Below are 17,339 nucleotides of genomic sequence, written 5' to 3' on the forward strand. Positions count from 1 at the left end.
AATGTCCTTTTCAAAGTGCGGGGCCCAGAACTGAATATGCAGCCCTCGAGGTGTGGCCTCACCAGGGCTGAGTCCAGGGGGGTGATCACTGCCCTAGTCCTGTTGGCTACACTGTTCTTGATACAGGCCCATATGCCATCGGCCTTCTTGGCCACATGGGCCCACTGCTGGCTCATATTGAGCCAGCTGTCAGCCAGCACCCCAAAGTCCCTTTCTGCCAAGCAGCTCTTGAGGTGCACCTCCCCAAGTTTGCCACATTACATGGAAAAGAGACATTACTAACAAAAAAACATGGATTCCAAGACACATTACAAAAAAATATTTTTAGGAAATGCAACCATAAGAAACACACAGCTTTAGCAACAAGTGAAAAGAATCTGTAAGCAAAATAACATACCCAGATGAAGTGATGTTTAACAAAAATTAAACCCCAATGTAAAAAACACATCAAGAAGAGACAGGAAAGGGAAGGAGATCAAGTCACAAAAAGACATCAAAAAGCAGAGGAGGTAGGAAAAACAGCATGATCTGTTCTTTACAGATTGATGAATGTTAAAAGATGCAGATAGAAAAGGTTGCTTTTTTTTAATGTATGTCTTGTTTTTCTCAGTAACTAAATGCAGTAGTAACTTAGCACAGTTTAGCTCTGCTTCATAGGTTTGACTGAATCATCTACTGACAGTTGCCTATTTCTACCCTTCTCCAAATGGTCTTCTAACATGGGTGTGCAAGGGCAGGGTTTCCCCACTGAGGCTGACTCATTCCTGTTGCAGATAACAGGACTCCTGCTCCTCCAAAACCTTTATAGTCCTTTGACACGGCTCAAATGAAACAGTCCATGTGGCACGTAAAGCTTTACTAACAAATACAAAAGGTATCAAACCACTCTCACTACAAAAGCTATATCTATTTGCACCATCATACCAACAATTTACCACACTCATATTAGGGAGATTTTCTATTCCCCTTTTTGAAGACAAGCGAACTAATTCTAAAATAATTGTCAGACATACAATTTTAGCCTTAAGTGAATACTGGATTGTTATATCTATCTTCACATAGATGTCTGGTCAAGACGATATTTCTAAAAACAATAGTATCTGGTTTTGAAATCCTAAATTCTATTACATTCTGAAAGTAGTCTAATCACAAAGATAAGGATTGATGGAATATAGTTCAGTTAATCACATTGAGCATTACCTCTTGCTTAGAGCTGCTTTAATAACAGGAGGCTGGAAGGTGAGTAATGAAACAGCAGTTTCTAGCAAGGGTGCCAGGAAATATTAAGGAAACTACATAGCTGGAATGCCAGCCTCTGTATTGGACAAGTTTAATGAATCATTCATTAACAGACTAGTGAATAAATCTTTATATTGCTGCTTTTGTAAAGGAAAGCTATTTCACAAATTAAAGAGTTGGGATTTTTTTTCTCCTCTTCACTTGAAAGCATCAAGAAGAGCACTGGCTCTAAGATATTTTTGGATGGGATTTTGTCACACTCTGTAGGGTGACAGGTTCCGTTTTCCAAGCTACCATACATTAAGAGAAGGAAAGGCCATCTAACTCATGATTAGGAAAGGAAGGTTTGGGGTGTTTCATTTTTGTTTGTTTTATTTATTTAAATAAAACCAGTTTGACAACAGAATGAAGTCTTTGTGACACCACTGGGGTGTCACAGGGAGAGAGTTAATACAAAACAGCCTGAAAAGCAAGTTTAATAACAAGGTAACAGAATTTACTTCCTGTACAGCTTCCTGTTATTAGCCAAGGCAAGGTGCAGAATTACCACCCTGTATCAACAGTAAAATAGTACAAAAAAGTAAAATAGCAGATGACGTGCAGGCTGCATAAATGTCAAGCAACAGTCTCAATTTTACATATTCAAAGCTGGGGTCCAGGTACTTAAGCATACAGTCTTTAGATTATAGTTTTACAGAAACATCAACTCAGTGCTAGCTAGTGGAATATCAAGTGTTTGCAATTATTAAAGAAAGGACAGAAAACACACCAGCAAACCACTATCTTCTACAAACCCAGAAATGCTATTTTAAATACTATGTGCAGTTCTCATCCCATAGAAATCAAACAAGAGTTAAGACTGAAAAAGATACAAGAAAGGGGAACGGTGTGACTGAATGAATGAGTGGTTTCCATACAAGAACTTACTAAAGAGGCTCAGGTTCTTCAACATGGGAAGAGATCATAAAATCACAATCACAAAAAAAGTAACTAGGAAACAATATCCTACCTCTCTAGCAAAAGAAACACGAAACATTCAATGAAACAAGCATTTCAGAACAAAAAAAGACACTATTTTTTGAACAATCCAGAGTCAATGGTGGGATTCTCTGCTTCAGGTGGTTTGGGATGCTCAAAGTTTTATCTAGATTCAGAGAAAACTACTGGAGAGATTAGTGGAACAGAAATCTCTTGAGAACTATTAAATACAAACACAGAAGAGTCCTTGAGTTATAAATCAGTGAAGGCTGGGAAAGCTTTTTAGGGAGGCACTACTATGCAGTTGATGACGTGCCTACTTTTTACAGATTACATAATTACATGCCTGTTTTTTTACTAGTCCCTAAGCATCTCCTGTTGCACACTGCCACAAAGTGCTTTGGTCCATCCTGGTACAGCAGTTCTTATTCCATCTATGATTTTGATTTCACTGACAACTTCAGCATTCCTGTTAGCATAAGCATGGGGGGCTGTTTGGGTCTTTGAATCAGTTCTCTGGAATAATCAGAATTCATGAGATATCCATTTAGTGCTGAAAGGTTCAGGAAACCATTGTTTCCTACTCCTGTAGAGGAGATGATTTGCTCCAGAAAGTGAATTTAGACCTTAATAAAAAAATAAGTAAATCAGAAAAGCAATACATGACAGGAAGGGAGAATAAAAAATAAAAAAAAAAGTCATTAGTGCCACAAAACCCTCCAGTGCAGGGATGCAATCAGATAAAAGGGATGACACTATAGATGACAAAACAAAAACAAATTCCCCAAATCCCAGGCTGCAAATGTTGCTGTCGGTTCCTTCCTAACCTCCATTTTCTCAGTACTTTCAAGCTGCCAGCCTTCACTACCTTTACCTAATCTCCTCCAGAAGCACAATGGCTAAAGCTCTGTGCAGAGTCCAACATACAGGTGGTCTGACTCAGGAGAGGCCTAACTGGCCTATCTGTATTCATGATTTTGTATCTCAGCCCAAGGTCACAAACATCTGTACGGCAACATTTACAAACTGTGTTGAAATGTCCTTCTGTTAGCTTTAAGCTCGGATGTTGTGTGTGCCTGCAATCATCTCACTTCAAGATTGTTCTCTAAACATTGCTGAAAGGCAAATACACAAATAGTGAGCTCCAAGGCACACCTACAATGCCTTATCATTTATTGTACACAAAACCTTGCAAAACATCAAAATGATACTTTACCTCCAATCTGTTCATCTGCTGTTACTTCAATATGAATGCACAAATAAACCAGACCAAACCTGAGCTGTATAGCCAAGGATAGCACATCACTGAGCCCTCTGCCCACGAGTTGCTCAGAGAGCAGCAGCGTGCACGTTGGCACATCCCTGCACTAACGCGCTCACACAGCTTTTGCACTGGCTTTGTCTGTATCGGCAGTCAAGTCCTGAGTCACAGTCAAATCATGGAGATGCACACGGGTGCCTAATGTCCCTCTGTCTCCACCAAATCTTACACAGGGTCACATCCCTACTGGAAGCTTTGTATTTCTGCCTGTCATGCAGTCCTTCCTACGATGGAGGAAACAATGAAAAGCACCATTTCAGTCATTTCTGCTCAGATATCAGCACATCCTGTGCCTTTTGGTCAATGAGACACTGAGGTTTGGGGATGTCTGGTTGGGGGAAACAGTCTCTGTCCCTCTTCCTCACTTGTCACCAGAGGCCAAAACATGCTCATGATGCCATAGTCAAATCCATCACAGTGTTGAGGCTGAAGCACAAGGAGACGATGGCAGCCCTTTGTCCTCCTCCACCAGACCCAGTGCAGAGATCTCCAGCCTGGAATACTGTTCTTCCTCAAGGAGGTGCAGAGGATCCTCTCTCCCGCAGCCCCATTATTGTTTTTCCCCCCAGGCACATCCATAGGAAGAAGGCAGTCACTGTCCTTCCCCTCTGCTGACAAAGGAGGAAGGCAGAGGGTCACCAGCCCCAGAGGAAAGAGACAGTGGCAAAAGCATAAGAAAGCTGGCTGACACTGGGAAAAGGCTAGCTGGGGCAGGCTACAAAACTGACATCATGAATGCACAGCAATATATGCTCCAAATCAATTGTACATCACTTGTCTTCACAAGCAATTTGACTGCAGTCCCACCATGGCACCAGAACACTGCCCACTGTTTTACTTCCTGGGAAGCAGCCCAGTGGCAGAAGGCCACGGAGCGAAAATACGCTCATTCTGCACTACCGAAAAATTGATTTTCAATCAAAATTCATTCCTCAGCTTTTTTTTTTTAAATTAAAAAAAAACCCACAAATGCAAACTTACATCTGTTCTCACCACAGATCCACCTTTAGAATTCCTTGTTAGCCAAGAAACAAAAACCCCCAAAGTTTCTCCACTGTTTGACAGGTCCTACAAAGATACTACCATGCTTAGTCTTCCCTTTTTTTACTGCTTTTTCCATAGACATCACAGATGCAACCACTTAAATGTTGTTGCAATATGCTGCCTTTATATCACAGAACTAGCTAATAATTCCTCTTCCAATCACTTCTTTAATACTAATATAAACATACTCTTCAGTTTGTGGCATTTCTTATTGCTACTAAATAGGTAATATTTTAATTGTATTTCTGACTCTGCCATTCGAAACCTTTATATTCCATTACAAAGAGACACTGAAATATGAGATAAAACTGGTAAGGAGTCCAAGTCCTGCTCCCTGCCACTATCTGAACACAGAGTATGTTTCCTTTTCTGGTTTGATTCCAGCTCTTCACAGTGACCTACAGAAAAATAACAAAAAATTGGATTTCTGCCCTTTTCTTCCTTATTCATTAGCTGTATTTTTTTAATGCTCAGTACAAGCTCTCACCTTCCTGAATCTGTAAGTAATGCCTGAGGTGCTCTGTTCAGTCCAAATATTTCTCTCACTCTTAGCTGATGGAGCAAATTTTTGGCAACTTTGGTAGATATTTTGATCCAGAACGTTTCCCAGACATGTAAAAGTTCATCATCGTCATAATAAAGTCTGAATTTTAAAACATTGTAAAAATCAGAACAAAACTCCTCTCTGCAAGACTGAGATTTTATCATCAACAGTGTCATAGTCCATCAAGGTCCCTCACGCTTCAGTTGCTTTAGGATTTTGAGGAATTTTTGAGGCCTGGGCATAAACATGAGCACTTTCATATGACACATCAAATATGACACTCTTATCCAGGCCCAAACTGGTTTAAGCTGGGGGTGAACATGTTTGAATCCTCTCTATGCAAATAAGGCTGTAACTATGGTTTTGTGCTACAGTGATGGTACAAAATCGTATCTGATTAATTAAAAGTAATAAAATCAGCTGAGTGAGTGGCAGGGGGTTGAGTATAGACAAAATCTGAATGTGGATAGCTGAAAAAGAAAAACATGGAGATGCTTTTAGAAAACTTCATTTTAAACTATCAACAGATCTACTCAGCATCCTAAACATGCAAGTGCAGAAAGAACTCTCCCCTGTATCCTGATGACTAGATAATACAACTCTGGACTCCACGTGTTACTTAGTAGTAGAGCAGTAAAATATATTTTAATGTTTAAAAAAGAAAATCTTAAAGTTTAAATCACATAATTCCAAATACATCTCTTGATTCCACTGACTTCAATAAAGTAACTGAATGCAGAGAACCTCTCAAGTCTAGTAAAATCAGATGAAGAATCCTGCTAGGGAGCTTCCATGAAACAAGGATCTTATGCATTGAAAGGTCATAAATTTATTTCTAAGAGACTATTAGACTGTCAGCTCTCTATCTCATGGCAAATATTGAAGCATCTGCAAAATTCAAATAGAAGATCAATTCTCAATGTACGCACAGCATTCAAATTTCAAGAATTTTAACATGTAAAATCAAAAGGGGTTTTTAAAGTTTTAAAGTCAACATTTCAAGTTATTTAGGACTACCAAAAGTACTCCCATGCCCTCCCTCCAAAGCCACAAACAAAATCCTGTCACTCAGAATTGTTAACAAAAGGCAAAAAAGAAATGTCTCTAAATATAATGTTCTTGTGTACATGCAAATTCTGTTTGGGTGATCAAGTCATCTTGGAAGACGACATATTGGCAGGCATCACACATTTAAGCTCCACCAAAATCACAAGATCATTAATGTCATCCTAGAGGATGTCACATAAAGCTGACAATTTCTGCTTCCACCAGCAATCCTTATTTACTAAACCCTGGATTGGACTTCAAGTTATTGTTTTGAAAAAGAAAACAACTTGTCTGCACAGCAAAGCACCGTTTTGTCCTGGCTGTCTACCAGGGACTCTTTGTCTTTGCACTTTGGAGTTCGACGGTTTTAGCAGCCTAAATAAATGAATAAATAAATAAATAAATAAATAAATAAATAACAAAACACCATTAGCCCCAAACCGCAACAAGACCTTGCCGGGGCGAGCAGGACACACACATGCACCGAGGATCAGCAGCCAGAAGCGGCACACACACACACACACACACACACACACACACACACACACTCTTCAGACACACAAAGCAAATAACATTTGAATATTCCTGCCAAATGAGATTACGTTTTTGCGTACCTCCCTCTCACACATGCACAAACCCACACATTACACAGCAAATAATGCTCACAGAACAGAACAAAGATCCTTTGTTACTCTTCCATAAGGTTTTGCAAAATCCCCTTCTTTGTCTAAAATTGAATTCATAGTATTGCTGGAGCCCTGATGATCTAAACACACAAAGCTCGCAGAAACAGAATATAGATTTCTTTTAGAGCAACTGATAACATTAGAAAATACAGACATGCTTTTGAGAACAGAAGCCACAATCTGCAAGCATCTTTATTCAGCAAATTAAAAAATAAGGAGGAAATATTGCAGCCATTCAAATGCAGACACTCTGAAAAGGCACAATCGGAGCTTACGGCTTATCACACCCAGCTGTGTTTTAATAGAATCTCTTATGGTTACCCTCTCCTCCCCGAAATAAAAGTGCTAATACCAATGCAATTTAAAAGCCAGCTTAAATAAAAGTGAGTCAAAAAAATTTCCAAAAAACAGCAAGTTGCCTCCCTGCTTTAGAAGAATGTCAGCATGAATGAAGGAAACATGCTAAGAGAAAAAAAAAAGGCATCTTCACAATTAGAACTGAGCAAAGTAACACAGTAAAAGGGATCTTCCTCTAATGAGGACCCTCTATAGCATGCTCTCTTGACAGGCTGCCCTGACACATATTTATTTTGCAGGGCTCCATAGCATCCCTCTGCTGACAAGACATTCTCCTACCTGAAGCTTCATTTTCCAGCATGAAGGCATGTGTGTATCCTCAGTGTGGCTCTCCCTGGTTGCATGACTCCTGTTATCCCGACTAAAGAGACAGAGCTGTGTGTGAGCAGAGCTGCTGCCTGTCCTACATTTGGCTGCAGATAAAGAGTTGGTGCAGTACTTGCCTGGGCTTGTTTAAGTCCCCTAAATATAAACACTAGTGTAGCTCAAACTAGACTAACTACTTCCTCCAGCTGATTCCAGTGAAAAGAGCTTGTGATGAATAATGCATGAGAGTTCTTATGAACATGCTCCATTCCTTGCCGCAGCTGATGTCCACCTCTCCCCGCTTCCTGAAAGCAATCCCTACCAATTTTTGTGCTATGAAGAATAAAAATTCCCCAAATGTCCAAAGAACAAGGAGGATGACACTCCTAGATCCATTTTCTTTCCCCATTAGTCAAACCAATAGAGCTAGTGATTTTCTTTTTCTCTCCCTCTTTTTTTTTTTTTTTTTTTTAAATGTATTCAGCTAGAAGTCAAAGAAAGCTTGATAAGCACAGAACCATATTTATGGGACTACACAACACTAGTCAATTCAGTTGCTTAACAATTAATTTTTCTTATTCTTAAGGGCTGTGATACAAGAGAAGCTGTATAAAGATAAACACTGAAGACACAGAAAGAATGTGACAGACCGGAAAATAAAACAGCATTAAGAAGGTGGAAAAAAATGCTTACTGCAGCTGGCAAGTTCAGTTGACTGTTTACAGAGAAAAATATTGTTCAGGAGAACTTAGCAGGTGGATCATTAGGGGATAAATTCACATGCTGCTTCTCTGAAGCAATAAATTCCACTATGTCAGTACAACTTTTCAAGCTAACTACAAAAATCACTTACTTTAAAGTATTCTTCCAAAGAGTGAATGAACACAGAACTACTCTGCAAGTAATTTACTTTCAAGTGCAATTACTGCAACAGGCAAATGTCAATACATGTCACTTATGGATTCAGGTCTATTTCTCAGAATTGTTTTGCTTTGATTTCGCTGTTAGATATACACCAAGTTATTTGGCATCTCTGTATCAGTTACCTGCTGCAATCCAACTGACACTACCATCCAAACACAACTGACAAGGCTCTCAAAAGCCATTAATTTCCTGTAGAGGAAATGTGGCTTGTTGGTCTCATCTCCCAAGCAACAAGAGTCAAGGCCAGAGGAAATGGCCTCAAATTGCACCAGAGAAGGTTTAGATTTGCTATTAGGAAAAAATTCTTCATCAAAAGGGTTGTCAAGGTTGGAACAGGCCACTCAGGGAAGTGAATGAGTTACCATCCCTGGAGGTATTTAAAAGATGCAGTTGTGGTGCTTACAGCCATGGTTTAGTGGTAGACTTGGCAGGGTTAGGTGAATGGCTAGACTCAGTGGTACTAAGGTCTTTTCCAACCTAAATGATTCTATGATTTACAGTGAGAGAGTTCATGCAGCTTCCTAAATCCTGAACTGTGGCTCTTCAGTTTGGACATAACTCTCTAGACATATCTCAGATCGTATTTCTCAGGTCACATCAAAACTCAAGAGACAATTCCTGCTTTCTACCTCTGATTCACACAGAAGATGAGAGACAAAAGGTGAAGATAACAGAGAGACCAAAGAGAAAGAGATATTAAACATACCATATTAGCATATATCTAATGATCAGTTATGACTGGTTGCTACTTTGGAAGGACTTCTCTTTCCCATCTGCTAAAGGGTGATCCTCCTGCAAATATCAAAGCTAACCTTAGGACTCTCCAGATGAAATTATCCAGACAGTTGCATTTATTGTCATGCTTTCCCTGTGACACCCTCTGACCTTGGGAATGTGATCCACACAACACAAAGCAGAGAAGAGGATTTCCTTTCCTGTCAACTGCACCCTTTTTCTGGATCAACTCCATCTTTTCACCCTCATCAGTTCCTTGTCATATTCACTTTTAAACCAAGATTTTCAGATAACTGCACCCCAGTCAAAATTCAGTTTTACCACAAAGTTACATGATACAAATCTGGTGGCAAGAATCACTCTGTACATACTTTGTTACTCATATTCTCTCACTCAAGGTCAAGGACAATAACCTGAACTACACAGACTTCTGGTATCATCCAACACAGCTCATCCCATATCCTGTGTACTCTGAATAATTCACTGTTTCTCCCTCCCCCACCAAATACTCCTTTTAAAAAAGAAAAACTCCAATGCAAAATCAAATCCACACAAGCATTATCAGAGCCATAACAAAGCCCATGGAAATACTTCCCTTATCAATATCCTGTGAATAAACCTCAAGGAGCTGAAGGTCCTTAACATGTAAAAAATTGGGCCTTAATGTCTTCCTTCAGGCACCTCCATCCTGATTTTAAAAGTGGGAACCAAGAAACTTCCAGAAAATTAGCAGGGCTGCCCACAGTGAGAAGGCAGGGGCTCTGCATAAATTCAGCCTTGTATACCACGAACTCCAAGGTAACCAGTCAGGCTGAACATGACAGATGCAGGAGAACTACTTTACAGGGAGAGCTTCTGTCTCTGCAAAGGAAGCCAAAAGGACTGCACCTTGTCAGAGGAAGCATGCTCATAGGGCATACTCAGATTCGGCAGTAGGAACAAACAGTAGCAGTTTAAACATCTGAAATTGGAGTACAACACATAACAGTTTTAAAACAGAGTATGTTATGTTCATTTCTATACAACTGACTTAGTTTCAGAAACCGCAGGAAACAGTAAATAATAAGCAGCAAGATTAGCTCTCTTAATAGCAGGGTTCATAGCAGTATTTTCATACCAGATGAGCTTCAGTTAAGGAGAATACTCCTCCCTCTCAGTGTCACCCGTGCCAGCTCTTGCACACCCTGAGAGTGGTGCAGAGTTCTTGTCCATACCAGGCTACAGCAAACAAGCACTTCACAAACTAAATTTCTGCTTTAGCTTAACCTTGGCTGCCATGGACTCCCCAGATGGTTTCCTTTATATCTGTAAGATAGTGCTGGATTCTGAGATTTTTTTTTTTTCCAGAGGCTCTATCTCTGAGGCTACTGGAGATGAATTGCTGGAGGGGAGGGGAAAAGTATGCCAGAGGCAAACATTTCTAAAGTTTTATATACAGGGAAGTACATTATCTAAGAACAGTTAAAAATTTCACATAGACCTTTGGATATTTACCCCCTTCCTCTTAGTACTTCAGGAGGTTGAGTCAAAGGTTATGAAGGTTGGTTTCTAAATTCAGTGGGTGTATTACTACCATTACAAAGAATTATGCAAACACTGCAAGCTGGAAGAGGAATCCAGTTTAATTACACTCTGCACCAGTGTTATGCCAATGAACTCTCAGCAGAAGTACATGGGCACGTGGCCCAGGGTACTACCCCCGTGACACCAGGTGGTACGAGTAAGTTTCTGGGAGAAGCAAACCAGAAAACAAACGGATGAGCATGACAATAATGAAACACATTTTATTATTTCAGACCATTTCTCAGACCATTCTCTCCATTGCATATTCAACTTAAAACATAATAAGAGAAAATTAAAGCCTAGGGTGCTAAAAAGGGTGCTTCATAGACATTTAATTTAAAAAATAGTGTTTTCCTAACTTTTTAAAGAATAATAAACTCAACTGCTTTTTGAATGCATCCATTCATTTGAAACATGATTTGCAATAAAAAACTGCTTGTCCATTTAAAAATACCTACTCATATATAGATCCTCCAATTTCTGTGTGTCATAGCATCAGAAAAAAAACCCACATTAGAAACGTGGGCATTGAAAGTCTAAAGCCATGAGCCAAACAACTCCAAAGTGACTTGAGTTCACAGATTTTTTAAAGGGTCACGTGACTGACTACTTCAGAGTTAACATACTCTTGAGTCTTGCATCCCCAAAATAAAGCAATTTGCTGCTTGGGCATTTTTTTCCCTTCAGATACTGAATATTCAAGTATTTAATCAAATACCGCAGTTTAACCAATATGTTAAGTCTTATGTTTGTGAAGCTAAAAGGAGCAGTTTAAAAATTAAAGGCATTCAGCTGAATAGTTTTATATTTCATTTTAAATGAGCAGCATTTTGTAGCATTCTCCTGCATGCTTGAACAATCATGTTGCCACTGTGAAAGGAAGAGATGCAGGAGAGGGTTCAACATGGCAAGAATGGTGCTTAGCAAAACCATCTTTCGTTCATGTCCACTTACTAGGTGAAAACTGAAATAGTGTGTGTGGAGTCAATTCACAGACCAATCATTTCATTATGCGCTTATGCTAGGGGTCAAGCTGAATCATTTTGGTTAAGTATTTAGCTACTGGCTGGCCAGTTAATTTTACAGTCAAATTTTGTACAGTCTATTTAGTTTCTCCCATTTTTAAATAACTGCAACCTCCTGGGGAAATTCTCTAGTAGACCATCTGCTCGTTTCCTATAAATCCTCCTTTCAGACCTTACGCAAATTTCTGAGCTGCCAATCAGAACTTCTTTGATGTCTGGGTGAACAAAACCCCAACTATTCTGAACTAAAACCTGCAGTACAAAAAGATTAGTTATCCCCTGATCAGCAAAATAACGACAGCAAAGTGGCTCATTTCTCTGCAGCACATCTCAAGCAGCAGATACATTCTCAGTGGGATGAGCACTTAACGGTCCTTCCCCGGCCACAGGATGGTCACAAGCCAGGGACAGTTTACCTCGCATTTTTAGCTTGTTACTTTCTCTCAAGTTTCCGCATGCCCAAGCATCCTGTTTGCGACCATCTCGGTTGGTACTGCCTGGGAACAGCCGACAGACATTTCCAAGGTCTAAGTCCAAAGGAAGGTTGAGGGAAGGAAGAACCAATTTTAACAGCAAAAGTGTAATGGGGTAAGATGGCAAAGGGAGATGTTAAATACCAAGCAGTGTTTCCTGTCTGTGGATTCACACAACCAGGCTTGTGCAAGCGCTGAACTGTTCTTCTTTGGCTTGTGAAACACTGCAGGCTGTGCAGATCCAATGACACAACAGACTTTTCCCAAACAAACAAGGCTGGAGGGGGTTTCAGCAATCAGGAACACACTGAATGAGCTAACAGACTTTGAGCCAGCAGATGTTTCTCCGAGTCTACGTGAATTTCGCACTCGAAAAGAGAAGTGAAGATTTTATATCTATTTTTAATGAAATTAGCACCAGTATCCAAACTCTGTACCAGGTGTTAACAAATACCACATAACCCATGCTTTTAGAGAATAGGCAAAAAGCAGTACTTGTGGGGAGGAACTCACATAGTTGATGCCTGTGTCTAATTCAAATACTTGTCACAGCAACAGTCAGTCCACAATGATGCAAAGCAACAAAAAGGTGCTTACCCAAGTCACTAGCACCTCTAGAACAAGAGTGGGGTATAACAACGTGGCCTGAAGAATTTTTCCAAAAAGCATTAAAAGAATGATTGCAGAAAAAACCAAAACAAAATCCATCAACAAACCAAATCCACAGAAACCAATTCAGATTGTTGAAAATTGGGTGACTGAACAAGAAACGAAATGGTCACGCAACCAAGGGGCATATGGAGCTTTGTAATGTTTTTATTTCCCCTCACATCTACATTTTTTGCTCTTTGTTTTGCTTTATGGTCTCAGAAAATAGAGCTGAGTTCAGAATAGTGGACTGCATACTAGTTTTCCCCAAAGAAAACTGCACAGGCAGAAACTAGTTAAGACACTTCCATAAACATTTGAGAAATCTAAGAGGAAAAAAAGCAAAAAACAGAACTTTGTTATAAAGAGGAACTGAGAGCTTCCTCAGAAGTTTATCCAGAAAAAAAAAAAAAAAAACAAAAACAAACACCAAACCAAAACAACCAACTGAACAAAGAAAAAAAAACCTAACCCCCAAAAAGCAACACATCAGATTCAAAACTCACTACAGCTAAAACCCATCTAAATACTGTGCAAGAAGAATTCACCAGAAAGGAAGCAACAGGCACAGAGTCAGGAGAGTGCATTAAACACCCCCAAAATTCTGGTTATAAACCAGAACCTCAAATTTACTTATTTCTGTCCTAATGGCTGCACTGAAAATCAGCAGGGCTATAAAAATGGGTTGATCTCATCTGCCTTCCTTCACTCTGCAATCCAGAGACTTGGGTGTGCCTCAGGTTTAACACAAGTAGCCACAGAGTCAGTGTTAAAGAAGGTCTTGAACAATGTACTTCTTGTGTTCCGGTTGGGTACCCCCACATCGTTCCTGTGAACAGATGACATGGGAGCACCAGAGCCTGCCACCGAGTTGCCAGTGGTGGATGTGTGATCAGTGAGACCACAGAGGACAATTTCTGTAAGAGGATAAACCATGAAAGTACATGTCAGAGGGGGCCAGAGGAAAGACACCTGGGTTTTACTGAAGAGGTGCCGAGGAACAGCACTTTTAAAGTAGTTCCCTTAAACGAGTAGCTGTAGCACCAGCAGTAGAGAGAGGTAAAAAAGAAGCTTTTAAGGAATTGCTGTGCTCTAGTAATTATTATTTATCTGCTAGATGCTTTACAGGTGGGCTTGTGTCGCAAAGGTCTGACTGAGACTAACCAAGCTGCTAAAACATTTAGACCCAGATATGATAAGTCCTGAAAGCAAATATTTGGATCTGGAGATCTAGCACAATCTATACCTGTCCCCAAACTCTCCTGGGGGCAGTGTGGTAGTTTGGAGGCAGAGCAGCAGGGCTGGGCAGAGGCTAAAACTAGGAATACTTTCAGGAGATAAGCAGCTGCCACCAGTCGTACTCAGCATGAGATTGGGTGAACCGGGGGGAGTTCAAAATGCTCATAAATCTAGGAACAACAGCAGTGCTCTCTGTTTTATCTACATTCAAAAAGAAACAGAGGTTTATAGATGATAAGGGGGAGAAAAGAACAGAACGAAACAGCATGTAGTTAACATAATACAACTGGAACCGAAGCTCTGAGGGGACAACACAGCTCAGCCACACAGGTTGTCTCTCTCCCCAGCTGCATTTATGGAAAAGGTTGAGTTTCCCATGGAAGCTGCAAGCTCCTATACTTCAGTCAGTTCATTCTAGTAGCCATTTTTAAAAAGCATCTTTCAGAATGGCGTTATTTTTTCAGGCTCCAAAAGACACAGAACAAACACTGTAAATGAAAGCCTTCATACCTGGGTGTGTTACCCACTCCTGAAATTCTCCCTACTAACTCTTGCAGAAGAAACATCCCTCACAGCAGCTGTGCTCTGGATTCGACTGGGAGAAAGTGGTGTCCTGCTGCAATCATGCTCACCCCATCTGTTGGGTGGGGCTTTTCTGCCAGTCTATTGTCTCCTGTTAACACTTACCTGGTAGTTTGTTTTAGCTCACTAAAATTCCCACCTTTACTATTATGTCTGATATAGTAGAGTGTTTCCTTTTATTTCTTTTCCCAAATATTTCTATCTAAAAACGGAACAAACAACACCAATATAAAACACGTTCCATGGTGAAGATCTGACTCCTGACAGATCTAATGTTGGCCTTGTCAACAGTGAATAAAAGAAGTTACTGCTGGTTTCACAAGATCAGCCAGGCATTAGTCTATATTTTCAATAATAATCTGGAAATTTATTTAAAAAGAAACACATAGGAAAGTCTCTGACAGTTATATTTACAGGTGACACAAAGCTTAGCAGGCTGAAGAGGCTTACAGACACTTCAGAGATATTGAGCATCAGAAATTGATTTGGGGGAAAAAAAATCGCAGTACTAAAACTGTATTTTATTTTCACCAAAGTGACACGAGTTGTAACTGCAAATTGCACAGGTTTCAGCTTATAAAGCAGGAGTACAGTAAAGGATTAGATTTAGAACTTTCACTGCAGTGAAGTGACAACTGGAGGTGAGAACCTGAATGGGGACTGAGGACAGGATCAATGCCATTCACGCCTGCATTACAGTAAACAGAGTTTTCCGTTTTCCCTCTGAACTGCCAAGGTTGTGCTGGAAAACTGAGGGAGGACAACAGTTGGAAATCCACCCAGACTCTGCCAGTAAGAGAAGCAAAGCTTGTCTTGTAATTAAGACATTTGCATCTCCAGTGTCCCAACTTTTCCATTCAAATAGGAGGAGAGAGGCCCGAAAAGGATCTTTCCATCCCTCCTTCCACTCTTCTCCATTTTCAAGGCTGAAGGAAACACCCTATTGTGAGATATTCCAGAATTTTATCTGTAAGTTTATTAAAAGAGTGAGTCACCTCGCTTGTTTGTAACACACTGATAGGTCCAAATGCACAATTGAAGAGCCTGTTTCAATTTATCAAGGGTCACCAGCAACTAGCAGCTCAAGCCAGAAAAAATAAAAAAAACCCAAACAAACAAAGAACGCCCCCCCCCCAAAAAAAAACCAAAAACCCCACAACCAACCAAAAAACAAAGCTGCATATGGTTTTCCATGCACTGTGATGGTGGCTGGCATGGAAACAAACTATCAAGTAGAAGCTTTACCCTTCACCTTCAAGTCAAGGCTGGAGGCTGAAGTGTCTTTTCCAAATACCATGAGTTATGGGTTCAATGAACATACAAGATAACACAGGTCATTACAAGTCAGATGTGACTGTCCCTGCTGGCCTTCAGCATTACAAATTTCAAAGGAGTCACTAAAATTAAACAAGCCATTTCCAACCAGACTGATGGGAAAGGATTTTAGGTGTAGGAGGTGCTACTTTTTAAACTGCTGACTTCAGTTAGGAATCAATACAATTGGTCCCTTATTACCAGTGTCTAGAAGTACTTTAATATATGTAATTTTTTTTAGATAGGTACGTTCTCCTTTGCATATTAAAAACATACAAAATAGCTGCTTTTTCTTAAACTTTAATCTGCACTCCAAGATGCCTGTCCCGTTTCTGCATGAACTTCATCATTGTACAGTGATATAGATTTTTTTGCTTGGCAATCTGAAGCAGTTATAAGTCTAGTAGTCAAGGTTTTCTTATTGATCACAGAAAAGAACCAGCTCAGTTCTATTCCCAGCTGTGAAGGGAGAGCGTGTCTTATATGATATTAAGCACAAATTAACACTGGCAGTACCCAGTGGTCCTAATTTGATAATGTTTCCCTTAAGTACCCCAGTGCTTCCTTTTTTACTGCTTATAATAGCTACGGTTTAAAGTTTACAGGTACACAGTAGCTGTGCTTCCCTTTTCCCAAATATCCCAACCTTGGTGTCGGAAAACAGAAACATCCTATTTAGAGGTCACTTCCACATTTCTGCCTGTGGATTTTTCAGTAACTCCAGTGTCTCTGGAGTACCTGATGCTTGTCAGCAGCCAAAGAGGAAGTCACATTCCAGTATTTCATGCGGAATGAAGCTGCTTAACTGCTGTTACATTAACCAGCTCAGAGAAATTAAGATGCAAAAATTAGCAAATGTTTCACTTAATTGCATACAAGCAATACAAGGCATTATTTTTATCCAAATTATGTGCCTTCATCCATATGAATAGCAGTAAACATATTTAAAGAGGACTGCAGGACAAAAAAAAGCTGAAACAACTCTTTCCTATTCCCTGGAATCAATCAAATGTTTTCACTGTTGTTATGCATAAAAACTGAAGCAAAAAAGTACGACACAAGCCACTTGCTGAAGCAAATGCATGTAGTTTCAACCTAAACAATCCAGAAATCACCTTCTCTTACATTTACTGCTTGAGAAGAGTTATTAGAAATAGAGGCAGGCAGATGATAGCCAGGAAAAACTTTACAACTGATGCAGGGTTCATGCATCTAGTCAGAGCTGACAAACATTTCCTGTTCTGCAATTTTCCATTCAGGAAAAGCTACTGATATGCATTAGAAGGCTGTTCCTTGACCACATTACAGGAAAAA

The 17,339-nt window shown here is 39.9% G+C and overlaps 1 protein-coding gene across 5 annotated transcripts in view; it reads right to left on the reverse strand.

Moving 5' to 3' along the window:
* The window catches only part of MARCH8 (membrane associated ring-CH-type finger 8), a 98,568-nt gene that overhangs the window by 46,554 nt on the left and 34,675 nt on the right, over positions 1 to 17,339 (reverse strand). The window contains exon 2 of one of the 5 annotated variants that reach the window (XM_027878116.1): positions 7,496 to 7,628. The exons of the other annotated variants lie outside the window; for them this stretch is intronic. Coding sequence (XP_027733917.1) covers positions 7,496 to 7,628 — 133 coding nt within the window. The remainder of the gene's footprint in view (positions 1 to 7,495; positions 7,629 to 17,339) is intronic. 5 annotated transcript variants of the gene reach the window in all.

This window comes from Empidonax traillii, unplaced genomic scaffold, assembly GCF_003031625.1.
Source record: "Empidonax traillii isolate 1590-97213 ecotype Southwest subspecies unplaced genomic scaffold, ASM303162v1 scaffold38:size1800464, whole genome shotgun sequence".
Taxonomy (NCBI): domain Eukaryota; kingdom Metazoa; phylum Chordata; class Aves; order Passeriformes; family Tyrannidae; genus Empidonax; species Empidonax traillii.